At 29.1% G+C, this 25,251-nt stretch overlaps 4 protein-coding genes across 9 annotated transcripts in view; 2 read left to right on the top strand and 2 right to left on the bottom strand.

The window, feature by feature from the left end:
* Positions 1-17,354, top strand: part of LOC126895818 (DNA-directed RNA polymerases I, II, and III subunit RPABC3) — a 32,217-nt gene extending 14,863 nt beyond the window's left edge. For all 4 annotated transcript variants that reach the window (XM_050668064.1, XM_050668066.1, XM_050668065.1 and 1 more), the window contains exons 3-4: positions 4,754-4,940; positions 17,099-17,354. In XM_050668064.1, the coding sequence (XP_050524021.1) occupies positions 4,754-4,940; positions 17,099-17,216 (305 nt within the window). In that variant the 3' untranslated portion in view covers positions 17,217-17,354. The remainder of the gene's footprint in view (positions 1-4,753; positions 4,941-17,098) is intronic.
* Positions 17,355-17,723: 369 nt separating this feature from the next.
* On the bottom strand, positions 17,724-22,829 carry LOC126895817 (uncharacterized). 3 transcript variants are annotated; one of them, XM_050668061.1, is made up of 3 exons: positions 22,206-22,829; positions 21,499-21,954; positions 17,724-18,275 (listed from the first exon to the last, which is right to left on the bottom strand). In XM_050668061.1, exons 1-3 carry the CDS (start codon positions 22,494-22,496, stop codon positions 17,973-17,975), a joined length of 1,050 nt encoding a protein of 349 aa, XP_050524018.1. In that variant the 5' UTR covers positions 22,497-22,829; the 3' UTR covers positions 17,724-17,972. The 3 variants fall into 3 exon arrangements, with proteins under 3 accessions (XP_050524018.1, XP_050524019.1, XP_050524020.1); XM_050668062.1 differs by having other exon boundaries at positions 18,105-18,244; XM_050668063.1 differs by lacking the exon at positions 17,724-18,275 and adding an exon at positions 19,550-19,647.
* Positions 22,830-23,615: 786 nt separating this feature from the next.
* On the bottom strand, positions 23,616-25,251 carry LOC126895816 (replication factor C subunit 4-like). Its single transcript, XM_050668060.1, has 2 exons — positions 25,205-25,251; positions 23,616-24,835 (listed from the first exon to the last, which is right to left on the bottom strand). The coding sequence occupies exon 2, from the start codon at positions 24,818-24,820 to the stop codon at positions 23,747-23,749; it is 1,074 nt and encodes a 357-aa protein (XP_050524017.1). The 5' UTR covers positions 24,821-24,835; positions 25,205-25,251; the 3' UTR covers positions 23,616-23,746.
* LOC126893692 (density-regulated protein homolog) overlaps positions 24,968-25,251 on the top strand; it is a 1,668-nt gene continuing 1,384 nt past the window's right edge. The window contains exon 1 of the mRNA XM_050664115.1: positions 24,968-24,982. Within this exon, the coding sequence (XP_050520072.1) occupies positions 24,968-24,982 (15 nt within the window). The remainder of the gene's footprint in view (positions 24,983-25,251) is intronic.

Below are 25,251 nucleotides of genomic sequence, written 5' to 3' on the forward strand. Positions count from 1 at the left end.
AACACAATAATAGCGAGTGCGCGCGCGCCACCGAGCGGTACGCCGCAGCCCGTTGCTTCTCCCATTGATTGTCATTAATATATTGTCATTTAAATATTAGTCGTTTATTTCCCCAACTACTCAACTGCATGGTGTGCGCGTACTGTATACATGACCGCATTGCACAACTGAGCAACTTATTTGTCAACAATGCGGTAAATTGTAAAAAAAAAAAAAAAAAAAAATTATGAAATTTTGTATCTTTCTAATTAACCGTTTCGTTTTATTAAATGGGAGACCGCCGGGGTGTCCCCGATGTGAACGAATCGATATCAAGGCCTGTTTCAAGGTTGGTAGTACCTTCGCGCGGCGCTAGAGAAAATTCATTAATGACACACAACTGTCTGTATACATCGGTACATGATAATCCGACGCGAATCCGGATCGCAAAGCAAATTTATTATTTCAACATTCTTATTAAAAAAAAAAATTCTTAAGAAAATAACAGTAAAATGCTAGTAATGTTTTCACGTTTTATTGTCGAGGTTTTATAAATTTATTGTTAAGGTTTCCTCGCTATCTAACACTCTTATTGATAAAAGACATACTTGTGTTTTTATGCTGTGATTATTTTTGTGAAATACTTATGACTAATGTAAAATAAATAGACGATGACTTGGATGTTAATAAATCAAGTCGGTAATATTTAAAATGAATACATTTTTAAATAAAATGTAAACTTAAATTTGAAATACAAGTCGAAAAAAATATGTAACGTCGACGTTTGGTTAATCGATGAGGAAAGTATTCTGCAGTGAAATCAACTGTAATTATGGTGGAATTAGAAAACTAAAAATTGTCACGTAGTGATACAGACGAAAAAATTTGCACGTGGGCGTCAATCATCACAACTTCTACTTTTTTTTTACATAAATTATAAATTATTTGTAAAAAAAATTCACTAAACTATATAAAGCTCATTGTATCCAAAACGATTGTTTTATATTTTTTCTCGTGTCTAGTTAACGGTTCATTTTTGGCAATCCATAATTAACTTCATGAAATTTACATATATGTGTATAACGAAAAAATATTAAAAATCTGTTCTTAATAAAAAAAAAAATGGGCTAATTGTTGACTTATTTTATACGATCAAAAAATAGTTCCTTGTCCGATAAATAAAAAGAAACACCGTAACTTAATTAAGATTAAGTTATATTGTCAAGTACTCGGTACAATATGTTTGCACTGTTTGACACGATGTTTCTTGCCAAGTATCTAATATTTATCTGACTATAATGAACTTGGATGAATTTCATAGACAGTCATATACCATTATAATTACAAAACTAAAATGTTGAAAATAAAAATATATTATTATCCAAGGTTGCCGTCGTCAGCTGGTGCTACACCGTCGCATCGATTAGCCCCTTCCCCTTTTTTTCTTCGAACGGCATTGCCCTCACCGTTTCACTATTCGACCCACACACGATCTCTCCACACAGCAGCGTCGCCGGCATGACGCAACATTCGGCATAGTGTGTCAGGTCTCTGCCGCGCCGGTCCATATAATCGACCGCTCCTCCCGAACCCCCTCCGCCGCTCATCATTCAGTTGGTCGTCGCCATTACCACCGTCACCCCCACGTCACTGCCTCTATCGCAATTTCTCATTCCTCTCGCACCACCGTTGTTGTTTTCAATGCCAAGGTTAATCCGCTGGACGACTCAGTGCCAAGGTTGTGTATAGGACGTTCCGCGCGTTTTCCCCGCACCGTGTATCCTTCTGGCGGATTCCCCGTAACACCGTCTCACGGTCTCCAACCCGCATCAGCCCCTTTCGCACGCTTCTGTGTTGGCGACCAACTTGTAATAACTGTAAGGCAGCAAACGCGATAAAAACAGAATGTTTAAACGTATATGCTCATGGCTACGGATTATAAAAAGCCAATGTCGGGGAAAGTCTAAATAGGTAAAACCCTTATAACACATTTGATGATCAACAGAGTATTGATCCATGTCATAAATACTATTGACATTTATCTCATTTCTTTTTATCTATCCATTGCTATATTTTTATAATGTATTCTTATATACCTAATGTTTCATTTTTAATTTGTGGTATATTATTTGTAATTTTAAATTTATCAATATATTCAACTGGACCAGTGGACTTGCAAACTCGGGGCCCCTAGGCAGTTACCAAATTTTTAGCATATTTAAACATTTATTGTGAGAAGGGTCATCCCAGTAGCTTAATACAGGAAACCTTTCTACTTTCCCTAAATACCATAATTTTATGTCAATGGGAGGGGGTGCGAATCTCGTGACTTTCGTTTATATGCCACTGTTCTTATTTGGTATAATATTAAATAAAAACATTTCTATGTATCTATTGGGAAAGAGAAATTACTATTTGACGTATCATGATAAACTTTTGGATCCAAGGCAGATGTCATGCCTTCTTAGGCCGGGGGACCGAAGGAACTCGACCTCTGTTGACAGCAATACTTATTACTCTAAAATTAAGTGATAAGCAAAAATAAAATGTTCAGAATATGACATTTTGTAGATTTTTTACATGGCCCCCATTGCGAAATTCTGACTATGTCATTGCAACTGGTTATAATAAAACGGAATATTAATTATATTTATGTATGCACATGTCAATTAAATTTTAGAGTTGGCTGAATTAGATTATCTTACTAGAAAAATTTCACATAAAATAACTAATAATTTTATTACGTATTTCACAATTTTGAAAAATGTCCTTCCTTTAACAATTAAATATTAATTTTAATACTCATCAGATTAGTTGAAGTATTTGTTACTGTTTAGTTAATATATTCAATGAATGATCTATTCTAAATACATACTTGAATGTTTTGTTGTTCATAAAAACTCACGTGTTGTTCTTACAATAATAATAGTTCAATTTTTTCTTATGAAGATGTAACAAAAATTTAAAATATTATAAGGTAACATCACCAGCAAATGAAAACTACCAAAGAACAAATACCACTGAATTTTTAACTAAACAATTTTCTAATTTGATTATAACAAGTTGTAGTTACTTTTTTTAAATCATCATTGTTAAAATATTACAAATTATTTTAATTGTATAAATAAAATGTTGCAGTTAAACTTTATGCAACAAAAATTATTTATTTAATATTTCATAATAATTAACCTAGCATAATATCAAATAATTTGTTTTTTAATAAAAAATAAAATACATTCAAATAAATAAAAGATACGTTTAATTTAATATTTTACAAGTTGATTATTTATTCTGTTTTTAGTATATTCATTTATTTTCAGAGTTCTCTGTAATACACATTTTTAAACGTTAAATTATAAATGTCTTTACAAAATACGTAGTTTGTAAAATCATTTTTTTTCTTAATAAAAGCAATTACATTGATTAAAATTCCAATTGTAGATGTTTGTCTCATAAAGGCAACGGTCAAAACAAACTAATGTGTTGATCGTTGCGTTCATTATACGTTCAATAATATATTATCATATTGTGCATAGTATAAAATTGGCTTTTTTTTAAGTAATATTTCTTCCTTTTGTAAGTCGCGCTATTTTAATTTTTAATAATGTTAAGTTTTAATTGAAATATGATGATTACTCATCAATTACTGATGATTATATTGTATGTAGAATACTTGACAATTTTCTAGATAATGTAGAATGTTTTGTTTAATTCAAAAATATCTAATTAAACATTTGGACTAACTTAAAAACAAATGTATTTCTTAAAAATAAGAAAATAAATGATATGGACCTTTTAAAAATATTTCAATTTTTTAAAATTTCAAAGATTTTTATTGTCATATGTAACATTCAAATTAAAATTAAATGTTTTGGTGATACTTACTTCATTTCTTATACTCAGAACCAGTTAATAAATAGCTGTGTACTAAGATAGGTCATAGTAAAATACAAATTATAAACAAATATTTCGTTTGATCTTTGCACGAATATTGAGCAAAAGTTTGCGGCTTTCATTTGTCATATACTGAAGAATTTTTTGCTTTTTGTAAAGGTGCTGTATGAAAATAAATCTATGAATTTTTTTAATACTAAAAACGGGAAACCCCAATAATATACATATAACACTGATAATTAATTAATTCAACATTTTGTCTTTTAACTAAAATATAAGAAACAAGGAACTGCCTTTAAGAGTTTCTATTTTAGAGGTATTTTTTAATGGTAAATGACCAAAAAAAATTGTTTGTTAGAGGTTCATATGAATAGACTATTGATTTATTTAAAGTTGAACGATTTTGTATGCCTCGATAGTCGATTATATTTAATGCAATTAGCATTATAATGTATATTCGGTCTTATAAACAAAAAACTAAGTTGTTTACGCGCCTAATCCAATGAAGAATTTATTGACATAAATATATATATTTATATAAACTGAAAAGTAATAACAAAAACAACTTGTATGGATCGTTATTATTGTATCTTGTTTATAATTATTAGTGTAGTGTAAGTAGAATAGGAAAAGTAACTGCCGAAAATAAAATTGCCAATGACGAATCCAACCGTGTTTTTTTTTTATTAGTGCTTTATCATTCTAATCTTAGACTTAAACTGGTTTATGTTAATCGATTCCTAGTTTGTCGACTGATTTGGCAATACATTGTAAATTGCTCGTGATCTTAGAAAAACTACGCAATTGCTGCATTATAATTAAAAATAACAATAAATCAATGAATAATTTTACAACATTAATCGGTTATTGGCATTTTCAGGTGATAAATTTCGTTTGGTTTTGGCAACTACTTTGCGTGAAGATGGACAACCAGATGCTGGTGAATGGAATCCTGTGGAAATGGAACAAAATGGTTCTAGAGCCGACAGTTTCGAATATGTGATGTACGGTAAAATCTATCGTATCGAAGGAGATGACAAGGCGAAGGAATCGCATAAAAACAAACTGTAAGTACCTTTTATAGTTCTTGATCAATATTAAGTTAAAACGAGTCAATTGAATTACGTTTTAAGCGTCAAACTTTGTGTATCGAGTGTTTGTTGTTGTTAACTTAATAAGCGAGATTTGTTTGAAGTTTAGACGGTAAAAATTGTTTTCGATAGTAAATGATGAAATTATAAAAATTTTACGTTTGAAAAAGCGAAATATTTTAAAACGTTTTAAGATATTTTTTTTGTTGCATATTTAAAGAAAGGAAATATTTATAGCTATATTTTTTTAACTAAAATAGTTTTGAAGTATTAGATTATCATCATAGTTGTAATGGAAATGCCAAGTACAAGTACAACACACTGGTAATTAAAATACGTGTCCGTATAAATTTTAAATTAGATGTATTTTTAAATTATATTTAAGGAATATATATAGAATAGTATAAAATATGTGTGATACGTACCGCCATCTATGTACATTACATAGTGTTCAAGAAGTTGCTGGATTTCAACAGTAGAGTGAGCCACTGGGATCTGCATTGAATTCTGTTATGTGGGACTGGGAACCCCGCGGTGTTAACTTGTCATAATATTTCGATGCATTATTCGATAAATCAGAGTGAACACAGCTGGTGGTATCTCAGTTTCATTGCAGAAAAACACTACTGGATCCAACTATGGTTTATAATTTGAATAATTATGTTACGATGATTTAACGATTAGATAACACTTAAGTTTCACTTGTAATCAATTTAATGTAATCAAATACATTTAAGTGCAGCGCTAGATCTTGTTAAGTTTTTTTGTTTTCGTGTACAATTTTTCGAGCGAGATTAATGTTTACAGAAATAAACGCATCGGTGTTTTATATCCTAATGTAAAAAGTCGGAGGGGTTGTGCAACGGTGATAAATTGTTTTAGATTTATTGCCAATTTGCTTGCTCATTGCAAAACAAGCTGCGAATAAGTCTTAAATTAAAACTTGGGATGTCTACTGAATTTAAATTCATTGTTATAGACTACTCTACATAAAATTATTAGCCAACCTATTGTTTTTTATTCAAAAAAGCTTTATTTTCAATTGTATGCATTTTTGAACAATTTTATTACTTTTAAAATCTATAATAATAAATATCTTATTAAATGAATTGTAAAAAATTATATATAATTTTTATAGTAACATATATATGCTATCCATTCCTTTGTATGATTTAAACTATACGTATCCAGTAAATACGGATCGGACCTACTGTTGGAGGGAACAAGATGATCGCACAATAATAATTTTTTATGAAACTTTTATTAATGTGTTAATAAATAAAAAATTGAATGTGTTATTTTAAAAAATTGTTCACTTAACATGAAAATGTTGAATTTCGTACTGTTAAAGGTAATTATTGTTTGAGGTGTGGTCGTGACTTAAAATTTTTCATTAAAATTATTAGAGTCCTCTATGGTTTATTCTATTTTTAAACTTGGATTCAAACAATACCATAAAAGCATTGAAAACGCATTTAGGTAATCGTTGCTCAATAACGTGTATTAATATACAGGAGGGCGTAATGTGTAGGCAATTTAGAGGCTCCTGTGTATTGCAATGCATAAGAAATAGGTGTGGGTATTTTGTAACGGAAATAAGCGGCCGCCAATCCTAACGATTTGTTTCCGTTCCGCTTTTACTGATGTAATTCGATACGATTGTTTTAATTTGCAGCCTTTAAGGTCGCGTTGGTGTTCTCAGTTTCTTTCACTTGTTGTAATTTAAGATAAAAAAAATATTACTTTTTGTTAAGACTTGGACGGATTAATAATACATCGTCAGAGAATAAAAAATATGATTCCTCAGAAGACTGTTTTCAAAAATAGAATTACCATGCAATTATATGGAATTTTTAACATTTATTTGAAATAACTCACTTTATAACGGTGCAACATTTTCATTTAGACATTAACACACGTGTAGTTATTTTTAACGTATTTACTAATCGAAAAAATTGTTTAAAAAAAAAAAATTCTTTAGAACCTTTTTGTTCTGTGGCAAAAAACAGACGAATGTATTTTTCAGTTATCAAAAATCATTAAAATTCTTAGAAACAGAGATTTTCCACTAGATTTTTTGTAATGAAAACANATTCTTTAGAACCTTTTTGTTCTGTGGCAAAAAACCGACGAATGTATTTTTCAGTTATCAAAAATCATTAAAATTCTTAGAAACAGAGATTTTCCACTAGATTTTTTGTAATGAAAACACTGGGATTATATTTTACCGAGTAGTCCCATGAATTTTACATTATGTTTCTCAATAAATTATTAGTTTGAAATCAAATTAGACTGTCTGTTTTTTTTTGTCGTGCGTGTTAGTGATTCTTCTACGAACTGCACTCAAATATTAAATAAGAGCTTACAAAGTCATGCTTGAATCGGACGAACAATACAAAAAACAAGAGGTGTATAGGATTGGTTGAGAANTGTCGTGCGTGTTAGTGATTCTTCTACGAACTGCACTCGAATATTAAATAAGAGCTTACAAAGTCATGCTTGAATCGGACGAACAATACAAAAAACAAGAGGTGTATAGGATTGGTTGAGAAACATTAGTGACGTGACACGAAACCTCATGTAAAAATTGGGTCAGTGGTGCATTGCGGCAAGTGCTTTACATTGTATTCGCTATCCAATTCTTTACATTGCTGCTACCCGTTATATTTTCCCCCAGTCACTTAATTTATTTTATGTTGTAGTACCTCTTTTCTGTTTTCCCACTGTTAGTTTTCTAAACCTATTGAACCTTTTGTCGACCTGATAAAATGCTATCGTGAAAAACCAATAGTACCTAATACTAGAAAAAAAATGTAAAGCAATGATAGTAACTTTAATCAAGTGTATTGATAGAACGTTTAATCGCATACTTTAACCCTTTTGCCAAATGGGCCACGTCCGTTAGATTAGGACGTTTATTGATAGCATTATTGTGATCATTGCCAACTCATTACTATTGGTTAAGACTAATTTAAACAAATGCTCATTTGTCACTACCATAATTGTATGCCCCCGATTGGTTTTTAATATGCCTGCTAATTATATTTCAACGATATTAAATGATGAAATAGTATCCATCACTATAAACATCTCAGAAATAGTTTCAATATTAGTAAAAAAAAAACATGTTTTGCAGTGTAATAACAATTCATTTTTTAATAATACCAAGTATTAATTCAAATAATGATTTTTATATAATTATCAATGTTTGTGTATAAATAAACACGTATTTCTGTTGCATTGATTATTTCGTGTTCAGATGGACTTTACATTTACCAAACCATATATGATAACATCGGCATAATTGATTGGTTTTGTACTTTGGTTTCTTTGTCGACCGACAGAAATAACCTTTGATGGCCACTGTTTCTTCTGAATGATTAATGATAACTGTTTTTTTTTTTTTTCAAAGTAATTGTTTTGTTATTTTATTTATTTGGAAAGACGTCGTTGGGTGAATATTTTTTTGGCGTTATCGTGTAAAATTGCGAACAAACACTTATTTCATATCAATTCATTAATAAAAAATACGTTAAGCTTGTGCAACTTGAATTTTTGGCGCATTTACATCATTATGCTGTTCACTGTGACCAATTAAAATATTTGTCGACCAAACAAAAGCTAATCGTAGCGATGTAATTTTTTCATCGCTATAATAACTATATAAGCGTTGGTAGCGCCAAAGCTAAATGTCCTTTGCTAATGCAGGAACTCCCTCTTGTTTTAACGTCACATGATCTTTTTATTACGCGGTAAAAAAATAAGAAGGAAGAATCGAATACTTTTTTTTTTGTTTTTGGCCGTGTTTCCAATTGCGGTGCTCTTCTGTTGGCTAGATTAGTGGTAGGAAGTGGGTGACGGACTTTTTTCTACTTGTACCTACATACGAGTTCGACCAGTAGATATTTTAATGGAGTAGCGGACTGATGGAGAGCGTACGCGGTTGCCGCCCGCGGATGCATCGGCGTACGTTATTGCCGTTGCACATACGCACGCACGGTGTAGTTGGTACGGCGCATTGTGCAATAACGATAGCCCAACGCTGCTGTCACTGCTTTGGCGCCCACCGATGTAATATCCGTCGTCGCGTAGTTGTTGTGTTCCGTACACCGGCACCAGTCGGTGCTAACGCGTGTCGCGTGTTTGTCCCGTCATCCCGTTGCGTCGTGTCCGTGTATCTTTTCATGTAGTAAGTAGTTGTTTCGTTCGTCTGAACACTCGTGGCGTCTCATCTTGGAAAATTCTCCGGTCGGCCCAAAAGGTTCTCGAAGACCGTACCAGAAGTGTTTTTGACATGGACGAACGCGACGGGTTCCGATTCCGTTTAAATATTAAATAAATCATGTAAATGCACTATCTGGTACGACACTTCGGCGCCTTCTTAGCTTTTTGGGGTCGCATGTATTAATGTCTTTTTACAGTTTACCTTATCTCTGTAACGCTCGACAATTGTTCAGCGCAATTTTGTGTTATTTTTTTTGCATAATTTTATTGTTCTAAAATGTGTATTTTTCATAAACAACGTTATTCTATAGAATTATTCTTAGAAATTATCGTGTGTTCGCTGTTACACAAAAGAAAAAACAGCTTAACTATCTGTTTCATTGAAATGACTTTGTAGTAGGTGTGACGACGTTCGTAGTTCTGACAAAGGACGTTTAATTAGGCGGTCGAATTAGTTTATACAATTTATTACTCACGTACTCATTTAACTAGGTCGGTCTATTTTTGTTAACCGTCGCCCTTGTGACCAGCACTGCAAATGCACTTAAAAGTTCACATTCTATTAGAATATTATTGATAGTGCTGTTAATCAATAAAATATTTTTTATGTAAGTGGGTAGTAGGCAACCTACATTTTTTTACACCTGTGTGTTCGTATTTTTTATTCGTATATATGTTTATTATAATTATCGTATTGACTAATAAGACATGATTATTTTATAATGTTATTAAATAATGATTAACTACTATGTTTATGTTATTTTTTATGTGTTAATTAGTTTTTAAGCGAGTGAAATTATTTTTAAGTCGATGTGAAAATCAGTTCTTTCAGTGAATGTAATGTAAATTATATTTTAGTTTACACAATTGTATTAAGTAATATACCTTCAAATGAAATGTAAATTAATATATATTTTTTTTATTATTATTAAGAGAATTTTAGATGATTGACATAAATTCCATTTTTGCTATTGATTATGTTAACGGATATTATAAAAGCCATAAGTCTGTAGTTAATTTTATATTGTTTTAGTTAATGTTATCTATTTTATTAGTTATACATAATTTGTTATCTATTTTTATTACCTTATGTCAAACACATTTTTGTCCCTGGTATTGTTTAAAAAACATTAAATATCATGTATACTTTTACGTTTTTATAATTATTTAAAACAACGTGTGTTGTAATAAGTATTGTCCAGTGTGGACAAATGGATTAGTAATAAATGTTATATAAGAAACTTAGATGCCAAACAAATATCTCATACTGGTTGTAATATTCCTATTTTTCTAACGGCTGGAGACATTTCAAAGTTGTTCTCGGTAAATTATTACTTTATTTATAAATTATTTCAAACGTATCATAACGTGTATTAAGAAGTTTTTATTAGGTTTGATGTTTTAATCAGCTTAGGAAACGTTTTTAACTTCCGCATACCTGCACGTCGAGTTTTAAGTACTAACCGTATTCCGATTGTCAATTATGAAATTGACCTTGAGAAATTTTCCATCTGAAATTTCCTCGTCTCGGTTGAATATAGAATAATTATTTTCGATTTTTTAAATTAAATTAGTCGTACCCTGTACAGTTAGTATTCCGGTTGAAAGGTCATAGTTTACAATTCACGAAAACTACTAGTATATAGGCAATAGGAACGTTTAGCTACTTGAACGACGACGACCAGCATATTATCATATATGTGTGCCTTGTGTCGGAGTGTTTTAATAATAATGAACAATTTATTACCGTTTGACAATTGATTATACTTCCACGACAGAGACGTACGGGCAAAGAGCTCGACCTCGGCATTTTAATAATTATCATCATCGTTATTGTTACACTCCGTAAACCGGAGACTTGTTTATCACCTATTCAGTCGATAAATTCCACGGACATGATTCAATTGCTTATCAATTATTCCTGGCGCATCAACGCTTAAAAATATGCTTGCAATTTTGATGACTTTTATGAGGCTTACACACTAGGCGTTTAATCGCGTTCGTGTACATACTGCAGGCGTTTTGACGCGTTTTTATAAAGATAATTAGCCCGCCAAAAGCTACAGTATAATCACAACGGTTTCGAAATTCCTCGTGGTAGCATTTGCTCCGATTTTTTCATTTTTTTAAGTATAAAATAAGTGTGGAATCGTTAGATGATGTAGAAGTTGCATACGCCATGTATCTTCGTTGTACAAAAAAAAACATAAAATAAATAAAAAAACAAGTATTCGTAGACATTGTGTTCACCCTCTAAATTTAAAAAAACCTCGAAAAGATCAATTTCAAGTTAATTTTTTAACTTTGTGGAGTTATCCCGAAAAATTCTTCAAGTATTACCGTATGTCTATATCTATAAAGATATTGTGTATTGTGAGTATGATTTAAAAAAAAACTAAAGTGGTCTTACTTATAAAGAAATAGGTATTCATAGAAATGTAAAAAACATTAAAAATTTTTTTGTGGCTATTACCATTTTTTCTCAGCACCCACTTGACTGATATTGCTTAACGGAAAGTCAAAAGATCACAAAATGTTTCTAGTTGAAACTATAAATTAACTTGTTCAACTGATTTTAAACAATTAATAAAACGTATAAGGACTACATATACATAATATGAACCTATCAATTGGTCCACTCTTTTTTTTTAATATATAAATACTCCTTACAATAAGTTAAAATAAAAAATTTCAAATAAAATGTTCAACGAGATTCAATTTTTATGATTTACATTATTTGAAGTAATTCCATAATGAGTTCCTATGTAAAACTATACATCTATACTAATAATAATATTCTCCCCTGTTAATATTCAATTTTAAAGTATAGAGTAATTATATAAATTGAAATGTATTAAGCTAATACATGTACGATCGTATTAATTTCATTAGCATATTTATATTCATGTACTTTATTTAGTACTTACCTGTTTTCCAAATTGACTCTTCCAAATATTTGGAATTAATAAAATTTGCTGTGTGCAAAAGACATGATAGAAGACACAAAAGGAAAAGAATCCAAAACAATACGTGCAAATAGATTGAAGGAATCCTCACGTGCCCGGAAATCGCCCCGTGTGAATGATAACATGCCATTTGTATTGTTTAATTTTAGCGATCGGTCGCGTTCGAACGCATGTTTTTTGTCATAGTGTGTATGGTTCAATCTAAATGCGGGTGTTTTATATAAAGCGATTAATCGCCGCGTTTTTAAAAAAGCGCGCGATTATGTGTGAGCCTCTTTATATGTGAAATTGTTACTTGTAGCGACTTGAAAAAGTAGATGCTCTAATGGAGAGCAATTAAAACTCGTAGTTTCCATGTTCTCTGAACGTCCACCGTGTCTTTGAGCAATAACACTAACTTTTTGGAACACGAACATCAAGGGGTTTATTGTTATCATGGATTTACATGTCTGTTATACTTGTATGTTTAATCCATATTGTTATTATAATATTTTCCTGGGCTAAACGATATCATACCTTTGCAGTAAGTGACTGGTTAAAAGAGGGAAGAACGATTGAGTATTAAAATTATCGGTTATGATTTATGACTATCTGCACGAATACACGTGACGACACGCGATGTTTATTCCTATAAATTAATAAAGACGTGCTCTTCGAACGTCTTCTGTTGCTGCAAGTTTAAATAGACAAAATAATACGTTACGTTACGCCTACAGTGTGCTATTAACGAATAAAAAATGTATTTATTATCAATTGATTCAAAACAGAAAGGTGATGCGATGTAAGTTTCATATATTTATTTATAAATCTTAGAAAACATAACATATGGTAAATTTAATTACTCGTGCTGTAAATGTTTAANAAAACATAACATATGGTAAATTTAATTACTCGTGCTGTAAATGTTTAAGGTTATATTTGTAAACTAGGTCGAGTGTTGTTCTTTTCCTCCTATGGATATTTTGACGTGTTAGTCTATTAATTGCCCACCGTCATTTAATTGGTGTTGTCAATTAATGACGGTATCTAAAATAGAATGAAAATTAGAGTCGAAGCAGTCAAATAAATTCTACCTAATATGCGTTTTATCAGAATAACTTAGATAATCAATAGAAGTCTTCCGGATTTCTAAAAGATAAAATTTCAACTGAAAAACTATAGTTAATAAGTATTGTATTTTAAAAAATCTCAAAAGAATAGTAGAATCTCTGCTAGAAGTTTTTATTACATAACTTTCATCTGGAAATAAAACACTTTTAAACATTTGACCTTTTGAATAATTATATTATGCTTGACCTATACCTATTTCTTCGTGAAGGTTTCAATCGATAAAATACATTTTCCAACGTAAAATTAAGTAATTAAACGATTTTAATCGCCACTTACCAATTGATTGAAGAACTATGTGCATAATATTAATACAATATACTACTAAGGTTTCAAGTTTTAAATAACATTATTCACTTAAAATTTTTTCCAATTAGTAAATCATGTCATATTATGACATGATAAAATGACATAATTGAGAACTTTAATGAGTTATAACTTAAAGCAAATATTTGAACTTCGATACGACTCTGAGATGGTATTAATTTTACTATGATGTGATTTTTATTTTTTGTATTTATAGTTACTTATTCTCAGCTCTCACTGGACCGATATTGCTTAACGGTAAATTGTAAAAATCGTATCCAGTTGAAGATATTACAATTTAATATATGAAAAAATATTTTTCTTTTAAAATATTTCCCTCGTTTGCCGTAAATGGAGGAATTACTTTTTGAAATAAAAACTCTCAACTTCTTAAATGTGAACCCTATTTTTATTCTGATGTTATGAAAGAAAAATAATTATGTATTTATTTAATCCACTATTAACAAATAGTTTATAGATTTAGATTTAAAGTAAAAATTCACCAATAACTTGGTGCTCATAAGACCAGAAGCAGCAATAAATCGTTTCAATAGCCCATAAATTATTTATTCATCTGTTAAAGTTAAGTGATTTCAATAATTTCATATTGTTTATTTATTTTACAGAAATGTTATCTTTAATAGTTCATGTTTCAATTGAAAAACGTATATTATTTTTATCAACGTGAGCATATTATCGTACAATGTCGATCGGCCGATGCATAGTAACGTACAAGTTTTTATTGAAAATTAAAAAAAAAATGTATGGTCTGTCAAAATAAATGATTTTTGACTTCGGTAATTAAATCCAAAACTTTAAACTGTCGGTTAATAATTAATTAAACTTAAAAAATGTTAATAATAATATTTTTTTCTTACAAATGTTATTATAGTTTAGGGTTGTCATGCAGTTAAGTAGCCTAGAGAAGCAGGCCACACTAAATTTGCTTTAGACTAGGGTCGACCCCTCTACTAAAATATCATTTTTTTTATTAAGTATAAAAAAAATGTATAAGCACTAGGGCTGCATTTAAGGACGGCACTGGGTGCGAGTGCCGCCCTGGGCAGTACTCGAGAAAACGTTAGCCAACTATTCAGAAAAATAAATTGTGAAGTTGAAGACTTTTTTTTTTTTGCTCAATTAAATAAAAATAAATAGCGATGCTGAGACAAGATTTTTTGACGAGCAATATAAAAATGAGTGGTATAATTGAGTACCCCAAGCGTTACAATTCTTATATGCGACTCTGGTTTAAAATCCATTGTGATTAATAATGGGTATTACATAGGATGTGTATATGTTTTAGGAGGTGATTTTTATGTAGTTAACCAGGTGGTTATCGACCTTAGTAAAAATATGTGTACCATTCCGTTAAGCAACTCGGGTGCGGGTTGCCAAAACCGACTGTGCTACCTCCGCGGAAAACATGCGTTTTTTTTATCGTTCAAGTGTCAGATATTATATATACCACAATTACAACCTGTGTGAATCCAAGTTTCTTAGTGTTATTTTAATCATTATAATCGATATAACATTTAAGGCCGTTTAATTGCATAAGACTTTGTGTACAGTTTGAAAACAAATAACTGGAGATTCGCCGTGGCAGTGTGATTAGCTGGTTGTGTACAATAATTAATTTACTACTCACGACCACTAAACACATTCCACTGCGCGTTTGACCATGTTCTGCACTACTATGACTAAATGTTCGAATTAAAATAAAAGTGTTTACATTATTCTTTATTCGTCATTGTTAAATTAAAATAATATTTAGTTGTTAGTTAACCGCTACTATGGTTTATCATATATTTATGTTTAGTTATTGAATTAGTAAGTTCCAGGCGACAGTTGGCGGTTTACTGTAAGCTCGAGGTTGTTAAACGATGAGCTGCGTCGTGGTTCTAGCCAGTATAATATTGAAAACATTGTATTTTATTTTTAATTAATATATATATTTTTTGTGTTAAATTGTTTAAAATAATTGAAATTGCATGTTAGTTTTATACAAAATATTATTTACTTATGTGTCGGAACATTGTAACCAATCTAATGATTTTTAATGTTTTGTTATTAATTGGGTGGTTAATCAGTAACTTGACATTTCCGTTAAGATTATGTTATTGAAAACAGACAATTATTAATACATAGAAGCTTTAGAACATTTGTCACATGTGATGGCTCGTTATAATGAATTAGTTATTAAAAAAAATGATAATAATTTGATAACGTGTACGATTGACACGAATCGTCGTATAAAGAATTTATCTGTTCTAAATAATTTATAAGGGTGTTAATTTTTATCAGGTTATCTTAGACATTCAAGTTATGTTTTTATTAAGGCTCTGAACTGAACAGAAGTGCTGGTAAACATTAAAATATCCCTTAGAGGAGACAACCAAAATCGGTTGAAAATTAACTGAAAATTTATTAAATATGCAAATAACTAACGCAAGTGTAATAAAATTTTGGGGAAAACTACATTTACTTTAAATAAATCAATAAAATGTTTTTATATTACGAAAATAATGTATCAATTATGATAGGGCTTAGTACAAATATATATATGTATAATTATTTGTATATTTCTTTTAAATGGAAAATGGACTAAATAAAATGTTATACTAGAAATATAGACATTCCGAAACGAATTTGTATCGAACAAGATTATTAATATGCACTTTCCTGGCAGATAAATAATTGTATGAAGTTCCGAGTCTTGATTCTTATATTATTAATTGAAAATTTTATGAATTTATGCGTAAATTTTGTAAATATTTTATACACCTGTCAACAACACATCTATCGACACGACAGTCGTGATAAAAATACATAATTACCATAAAGTAAAGCAAATAGCCTTAGAAATAGTACTACGTTATGGAGCAAATAACTTTGCTTCGGCTTATATTATCGACAGATAACTATTGTGCATGTACCCCATGATCAAGAAATAGTAGATTTATTTTCGGTTCATAACCATGTCATAACATTTCTAAAAATTTAAAAAAATATTTGTAAATTCGCTGAACGTAACAAAATTAAGAATTTTTGGTTTTTATGTCGAACTTAAAGAGTAACGTGTATTTGATAGCTTAGAAAACATTTAAAATCTTATGCAAGTTTATAACGACATATTTAATTGTGCAATTGCCAGTAAAGGCCATTTTTTAAATAGATTTACCATTTTACACGGAGGACATTTAATGTTAATTAAGTGTTATTAAGTGGCTCGTGTATGGTTGTTAAATCGACATAAATACAGTTTATAAAAGGAAAAAATCATTGTTTTTTTATCGTCTAGTCGATTAATAGAATTAGTATTCTATCAACTACAAAAAGTTTATAACAAATTATTAAAATAGAATTATTATGCAAACTCTTTAATGACATAATACTATGTTATAGTTGAATATCATTTATGTAACACTAATTGGGTTATTTTTTTTTTTTTTTTCAGTGCTGCATACGTGTCGTTCGGAGGACTTCTAATGCGACTCCTGATAATTGGGTTTTTTTTTTTTTTTTTTTCAGTGCTGCATACGTGTCGTTCGGAGGACTTCTAATGCGACTCCTGGGCGACCCCAACAACTTGCACGGTTTTGAAGTGGACCAATGTGTATATTTGCTCATGAAAAAGTTGGCTTTTTAAATATTTTATTTCTTGGTTAATCAACCTTTTTAAATGAGACTTTTGTTAGCAAAATAATTTTTATAAGGTTTTTACTTTGTGTTCTATCTATTTTGTAACTATCGAATAATATGTAATAAAGTATTGAATAGTTTGTAATTTTTCCTTATTTTTTTTATAAGCCTCTGTATCTTTATTCAGCCTTATGTGTTATTTGAAAAAAATTGTAAGCTAAAATAGGAACTGTTTTAAAGGTGTTGAGCCAAAAAAAAAGTTCTCAAAGTAAGTTCGTAGGCCTGTGGTGTTATAGAGCCTAATCATATTGCGCGTCGATCATGCCTAAAGTCGACACCGAATATAATTTCAATTAAAAGTAGAAATCATAGTACCAGGAACACATGAGAATAATTGATTCTTAGCATCATTATCGTAATGAATAATATTGGCGGCCATTTGAAAACGAGACGCTAGACATCTCAAAACTCCAGAACTTGTAATCATATACATAATTCCTTATACATTCCTGGTACGAAATTTTGGTATTGGTAACAAAATACCGGTCTTAGATACTCGTTGCGCGTTACCTCATGAATTCCTGGTACGAAATTTTAATCTTGTTAAGTATCGGACACCAACGTATACAATTTTACAGTCACAGAAATGTTTATTTTGCATAATTTTCAGAAGTATTATTTTGAAAATTTCTTTCGAAAGTATACTTAATTACGCAGAACTTTTTATAAATAACAAAATAAGTAGACCTAAAATCATTTATTTTTATGTGTTCAATAAGGCATCTACCGGTATGTATTGAGGATTCGTTAACAGTGTTACTGTTGCATTGCACCTCCGCAATTTTATCGGTCGGTTATTATTCTCTTGTTCATCAAAGGTTCTTTTGCCCAATATTCTAATTGTCGGAGATAATTGGACCGTTGTTGGTAAAATACGTAGTGTGCATTTTATGTTTTTATTAACGAACATCACAGCTCCGGAGTACCCCCTCTTTTTGTAATTCGGTGCGCTAAAAATGGTCACGAGTCGACGGCCTGCAAAATATTGGTAACCACGACTTACGCACTAAACACAAAGTACAATTTTACATAAAACAGACACATTTTTGTAATTTTTTAATAATTAGATTATATTTAAAATAATCATGCAAGATTATTTGTTTTGATGCAAGAGATAATATAATTTCGAGATTTTAGATTTATTTTGTTGGGAAATTTAGATAATTTAGATTAGAATTTTGTGGGATACAGTATTGGTGCACATAATTGTAAACGGAAGTACCAGAAGGTGTTTAGCACCCACAGTTATTTTAAGTTACATAAATTATAAAAAATATTATTTTGTGATGATGAGAATGAGTTTATACCATTTTGTATTTGTATTATTTAATTTAAATTAAATCTTGATACTATAGATATATTTACCATACATATTTTTAATAATGTTATTAATTTTTTTTTTTTGAAACTTAAATTTACTACGTGATACAGGGCTAGGGAGGTAGGGATTTTTTGCCCACACTGGTCATCATGGAATCAATAATTTTAGTACCCTCAAGTTGATTGAATGTGCGCTATGAGCTAAACATTTGTAATATTAAATTATTTAATAAATACTTTCTTGTCACATTATGAAAACATCATAAAAGAAATTTTCAATATTTACAAGAAACTCAAGTATAAAAATATTTATTTAGAAAGGTTAATTTCTTTAGACAGATTTTATATAATGTTATTTATTTAATAATTATCTGGACATTGGTCTAATTTACAATATATTAATGTAAATAACAATAATATTATAAAATTGAATAAAACAAGGTATTATATAATCAAAGGTAAATAAAATAATGCATAGTTGAAACAATAATTATTAAAATAATTGATCTTTTACAGAAGACTTTAAATTATTAGGCATATACTTTTTAGAAAAATGAGTGTTATAAAATAAATGATTGTTGCGAGTGTAGTGATTATTTACTTGGAAGTGTAATTGACTTAATAAAAAATGAATTAGTCTCGTTATTTAATACAGTTCGTCAACGATATCAATATTGTCGACTTTTTTCATTTTTCTCACGATATCGATTATTTTTAAAATATTTCAATAATCGAAAACATTTTTAATAAAAAAAAAACTGTTTGAATGTTGGTCACTTTGTTATAAAATATATTTTATTTGATATTAGACAAAAAACAGTTCGTGATAATCTTGTTAATATTTTTTGTATTAAAATATATTATTAAATATAGAATTGAGATAAGACGAAAAATGATATTTATTGATACAAAATTTCATTCTTAGATTAGATTTTTTATTATTACATTGTTGTTATTCCTATTTTTAACAACACACAAATAAAGTAATGTGTGAGGAAAATTAGAGAAAGAAATTTTAAAATTAGAAGATATATAGTAATAACTGGTTAAAACTCAATCTGAAAAATAAAATAAAATTGTTAAACTCCGAAAATAAAAAATCCCTATTAGATGATAGTGCTGACGGTGATGATGTTTTATATTGTAAAAGTTAAAATTTTTTTTTTGAAAATAAGAAAATTTGTTTTCAGATATGACAAAGCAATAAAAAATATAAACACCATTTTTAATCTTTTAGCTTCGATGCGATTAAAGAAGGTATTAATTTTACTATGATGTGTTTTTTTTTGTCTGTTACCACTTTTTCTCAGCTCTCACTGAACTGATTTCTTTCAATGATACGTCAAAAGACCACAAATCGTATTTAATCGAAGACATTACCCTCAAAAATTGAAAAAATTTCCCTCGTTCCTCATAAATGGGGAAAACCTCCAAAAAAATTACAAATTTAAAAATCGCTAATTTTCGAAATTTATTCAATTTTTTTTTCTTAAAACTGTCAACTTTTTCAAAAATGATTAAATCATTATAATTTTTTTTTATAGATGCTTGATGTCTTTACCGAATGGTAAAGACATCAATTTATCACAATTTATCATTTGGTATATTTTTTTATAAATCTGAAACTTTACCTGTCACACGGGGGGATTTAAAATGACAACTTTTTCACAAAAAATTAACTTTTGAAAGTGTTCCGGAAAGTCTGACACTTTTATATATATCTTAAATTAAAGCTAATGTAATGTACTTTATTATGGAAAAAAAAATTTCGGAATTTATTTTGTCTTCACGGTGAAAATGCTATTTTCGTGTGAAAATTCTCGATTTTATATTTTTTACTTTAAAATGCTATAACTTTTTAAAAAATGTATGGATCAATACAATTTTTTCATGAGAAATAGTATCTTTCATTCGACATACTTAATCTTAATCAGGATATTAATAAGGAAATAGCAGATCATGTAGCTTTTGGAATAATCCATCAATTTTTTTAAATTAAACACTATCTAAAGATTTGCATCGAAGTGTTTTTTTTTATAGTGATTTTAATCACTAGTCAGATATCATTATACATGATCCAACTATGGCACGTCACCACTGTGCCGCGATCCCCTTGTGTTGGGTTTTTTTTTTATTATTATTTAAAACCAAAACACTGAAACTATAAAATTATTATTCAATTAAGTATAATTTCATTCATTTAATATAAACAATATACAGAGTGTTCAGTAAGTCAGAAAACGGGTTTCTATTGTTCTCATTATTTGTAACTATTTACCTGTTTGCTTACTTACTGAAAACTCTGTATAACGATAAAATCTTGTAACAAGAAGAAAACTTATTTTTTCATAATAAAAAGTAATTTGAAAATATTTGATTATCGTTATGAGATAAAGCGATTATCTACATATTGTTTATATTAATACCGTTATCTGATTTGGTTGGTATACCATAATCTGATTTTTAGAACAATGGTAACTTAACGGTATTCTTGAAAAAAAAAGAAATGGTGAAAATATTTCAAATTAAAATTAAATTTATTTTCCATATTGCGATACAATATTGTTGATATTTAGTACAATATTAATATCCAAAAATATGTCGTTGACGAACCCTATTATTTAATAATAATAATTTAGTGAGAAAAGTATTGTATGATATATTTCTACGTATTTCTAATGTTTTTAAATTTAATAGTTTTAAGATATTCTCGTAACCAGTGTGAGGAGTTAGTTGGATATTACAATTATGGCATAAATATCTGAAATATTATTTTTGTACTCTTTCAAGTTTATCATTATGTCCTTCACTGTTTTTATCTCAAATTAATTAGAATTATTTGAATTAATTTAAATATAACAAAATTAATTAATTTTTCAATGAATGGAAATGATAATATTATATTTTACCTGATGTGCACGAACAACCAGTCGAAAGCCAAATTTGTTTAGAAAATCTATGACACAATCAGGTCCAAATTCATATGATACGTTTCTGTGTTCATTTTTACGCCAGCCTTGGATATCTGGACATGGGTCAGCCCATAAAAAATCACACATAATTCCTGATTTAGGCACTCGCGTTGGTCGTTTTATCTTATCGATCTGATCAATACGCCTGAGACGAGGGCTTAGACCACCGTGAATGCAAAATATATTGTTATCGATTACTGCGGCAATCGGCAAACAGTCAAAGGCTCTATTGAAAGCTTTCCAAATTCGGTGACCACGGTGATTCCCATATCGTAATTTACATTCGCCGTAAAAACCGTAACGGTGATTTACTGATAGACTCTCGTGGTTACCACGTAACAAATACACGTTTTCTGGGTAACGCGTTTTCAGTGCAAACAGTAAAGTAATCACCTTTATCAAGTACAAAAATAATTGTTTTACTAGTAAACGACTATAGATATAACAAATATAAGTAATAAAAATTAGTCGTATAAAATAGTAAAGCTATGATTTGTATACATTAGGGTAGACTGATTTAAATAGGAAACATATTTCCCCTTAATTATTTAAGTTATTGGATAAACTGCCTTAGAGTATTTTAAAAAGGAATATCTAATGTATTCAAATAAATCTGAATATAATCGAGGTAATCATAAAATTACTTGTAACGATTGTGGACCTCGGTCAACAAAATCACCTAAAAATAGAAAATTGGTATCCGGAGGGAATCCTGCTAGTTCAAATACTCTAAGAAGATCAGAAAATTGACCATGTATGTCACCGACCACATTGATAGGTGCCTGTAACCTCAATAACATTGGTTGTTTCATGAAAGTTAATTTTGTAGCAGTGCATAGCGCACGAATTTTTCGGCTTGTACATACGAACCGCGAATTAAACAAAAGTTTACTGATAATATCGTCTACAGATGTCATATAAATGTTTTTCAACATATTGATAAAATTGTGTTAGTTATTTTTCACATTAAATTTTATGATTTCGTTAATATTTTAAGTATAATAAAATATTAATAATGTCACTGTATAAAACAGTCGTCATGGAAAAGCAACGTTTACTTAATTAAAACCACAAATTTCCTTAGAATTTTTGTAAATAAAAAATAGATTATAGTAACTCATTTATTATGAAACCGAGAGATAACTTATTAAGCAAAACAAAAATAAGGCATAAGCTGCTTTAAAGTTATATACTTAAATAATTTGATTCCTCCCAAATTATAATATGTTGTCGGAAGTGTCTCTTTTAAGTTACTCATTGCAAATGTCTTTCCANTCTCTTTTGAGTTACTCATTGCAAATGTCTTTCCATAAATAAAGGCTTGTATCCATCTTACTTTATTTTAATGACAGCGAGAGTAATTGCCCATCTCATTTTCAAAATGATATTTTTATGTTTGAAATGTAGTTAAAAGATTTTTTTTCAATTTATTTATTTCAAGAATATAATATAATTTGTAACCAAAAGGTTAGAAACAAAAAACATTTAATTTATCTTGAACATAAAGTAAACATTTCTGTAACATACCAGAAGCTTTTATATAGGAATTGGTAATTNATACCAGAAGCTTTTATATAGGAATTGGTAATTATTGTTCATTCATTATTAATACCAGCAATCAAATTAAATATTTTCTTATATTTTAGTTGAGATGATAAATATACATTTTGTATACTAGTAAATTTTAAGAAATTATAAGTTTAAAAACATCAGTAATAAAAAATAATTGTTGAGTTAATCAAAGTTCAAAGTTTTAAACATTTCATTTCAAAAAAATTGTTTAAAATAATTGAAGTTAAACATAATGCGACTAAAACAATGTTATAATATATCTTTTTTAAAATTACGTTTAAAACAAATAAAAAAATATATAAAAATGTTTTTTTATTATAGTTTAAATTATCTTTTTTCGATTTTAATTCAAAATTGTATCTGGTATAAAAAATCAGATAGAGATTTTATATAATAATTGGGACTCAGAAGTTGAAAAACTAAAAAATGACTTCTTAAAGTTAAAAAAATTAAAAACATAATTTTTAAATACAAGAAGATAATTGAACACAAAAAAAAAGTATTTATTTCAGTAATTATTTAATTATATATAAAAAAGTAAAATATTGAAAATACTAAACATATAATCAAAAAAATAATTATTAATATAATAGCAATTTTAAAATAAAAATTATTATTTCAAGGCTTGAGCTATAGAGCATAATAAATGCAGGAGTGTAACATACTCACTACATCCTTCTTGTAATCTATAAGCACAAATACTTATTGTTCTGCAAATAGATGCTTTTTGTTGATCAGTTACATTTGGAGAAAATATTATTTTGTCATGCAGTTGCTCTAAAACTTGAGCTGCTGAATAAGCTTCAAAAATTAATTCTTCAACAAAATCATCCATTTTTTGGTAATCATATGTACGACCTATTTCTATCATTCGTTCTAACCATATATCTGGGATTGTACCAACAACTTCTAGTACATCAACTTCCTCTATACCTTCATCTCCTTTTAACCTTGCAGTACTCTGAAGAGATGTAATTGCTCTACGCATATCTCCTCCAGAAGCATCAACAAGTCTTGCTAATACCTGAGGAGCACAACGTACACCTTCTTTCCTGCAAATGTGTTCAAGACGTGTAAGCATAATGTCATGTGACAATGGCTTAAATCTAAATTTTGAACAACGAGATGTTAATGGATCTATTATGCAGCTAACATAATTGCAAATCAAGCAAAATCTAGTAGTTTTTGTTTCTCTTTCAATAGTACGCCTTAGAGCTGCCTGAGCTGGTGCAGTCATAGAATCTGCTTCATCTAATACAATTATTTTAAAAGGTGGACATGGTTTACCATCTGGTCTTTTGTCAGATGCAGTTAGTTGGGCAAAAGTTTTAACTTTATCACGAATTACTTGAATTCCTCTATCATCAGAAGCATTCAATTCTAACATACGTTCTTTATACATATCTCCAAATAATTGACGAGCAGCAGCTATAATGGTACTAGTTTTACCAGTACCAGGTGGCCCGTAAAATAACAGATGAGGCATATCAGCTCCTTCTTCTAAACATTGCTTTAAGACAGCTACAATTTCAGATTGTTCAGATACTTCATCCACTGTACGGGGACGATATTTCTCAACCCAAGGTGTAGTGCTATCAAGAACTTTAGATCCATGTTTGGGTTTTTCTAATAAATTAGAAGTCTGTAAATCTTGGTTAAGTTTTCCAGTTTTCAAGAATGATTCCATATTAAGATAATTAATCTAAAAGTTAATTTTTTTTTAATAATTAAGATGGGTAGACATTAAAAATTATTACTTTAAAACAATTTTCATTGACATATTAACTAATAAAGAAATAACTTTAGAAAATAGATAAAGATATATAATACAAATATGTATTATAGTATGGTATTTGATTTAAGAGAAGGATAAATTTTAAGTAGATTATTTTGTTTCTAGCTTTAAATAAATACAGGTTTTAGTTTACCAAGTTCTAGAAAAATAGTGATGCAATTTATAACATCGAGTACAAATTTGTTTTACTTGCGCGTTTTACATTCAATAATAAATAAAATATTAGTTATATAATTATTAAAACATTTTTATATGTATTTAATATATCATACATACCAATAGGAAGTTAAAAAATGAACTATAGTTGCTTTAATAAAAAAAAA

This window comes from Daktulosphaira vitifoliae, unplaced genomic scaffold (assembly GCF_025091365.1).
Source record: "Daktulosphaira vitifoliae isolate Bord-2020 unplaced genomic scaffold, ASM2509136v1 Scaffold_1, whole genome shotgun sequence".
Classification (NCBI taxonomy): domain Eukaryota; kingdom Metazoa; phylum Arthropoda; class Insecta; order Hemiptera; family Phylloxeridae; genus Daktulosphaira; species Daktulosphaira vitifoliae.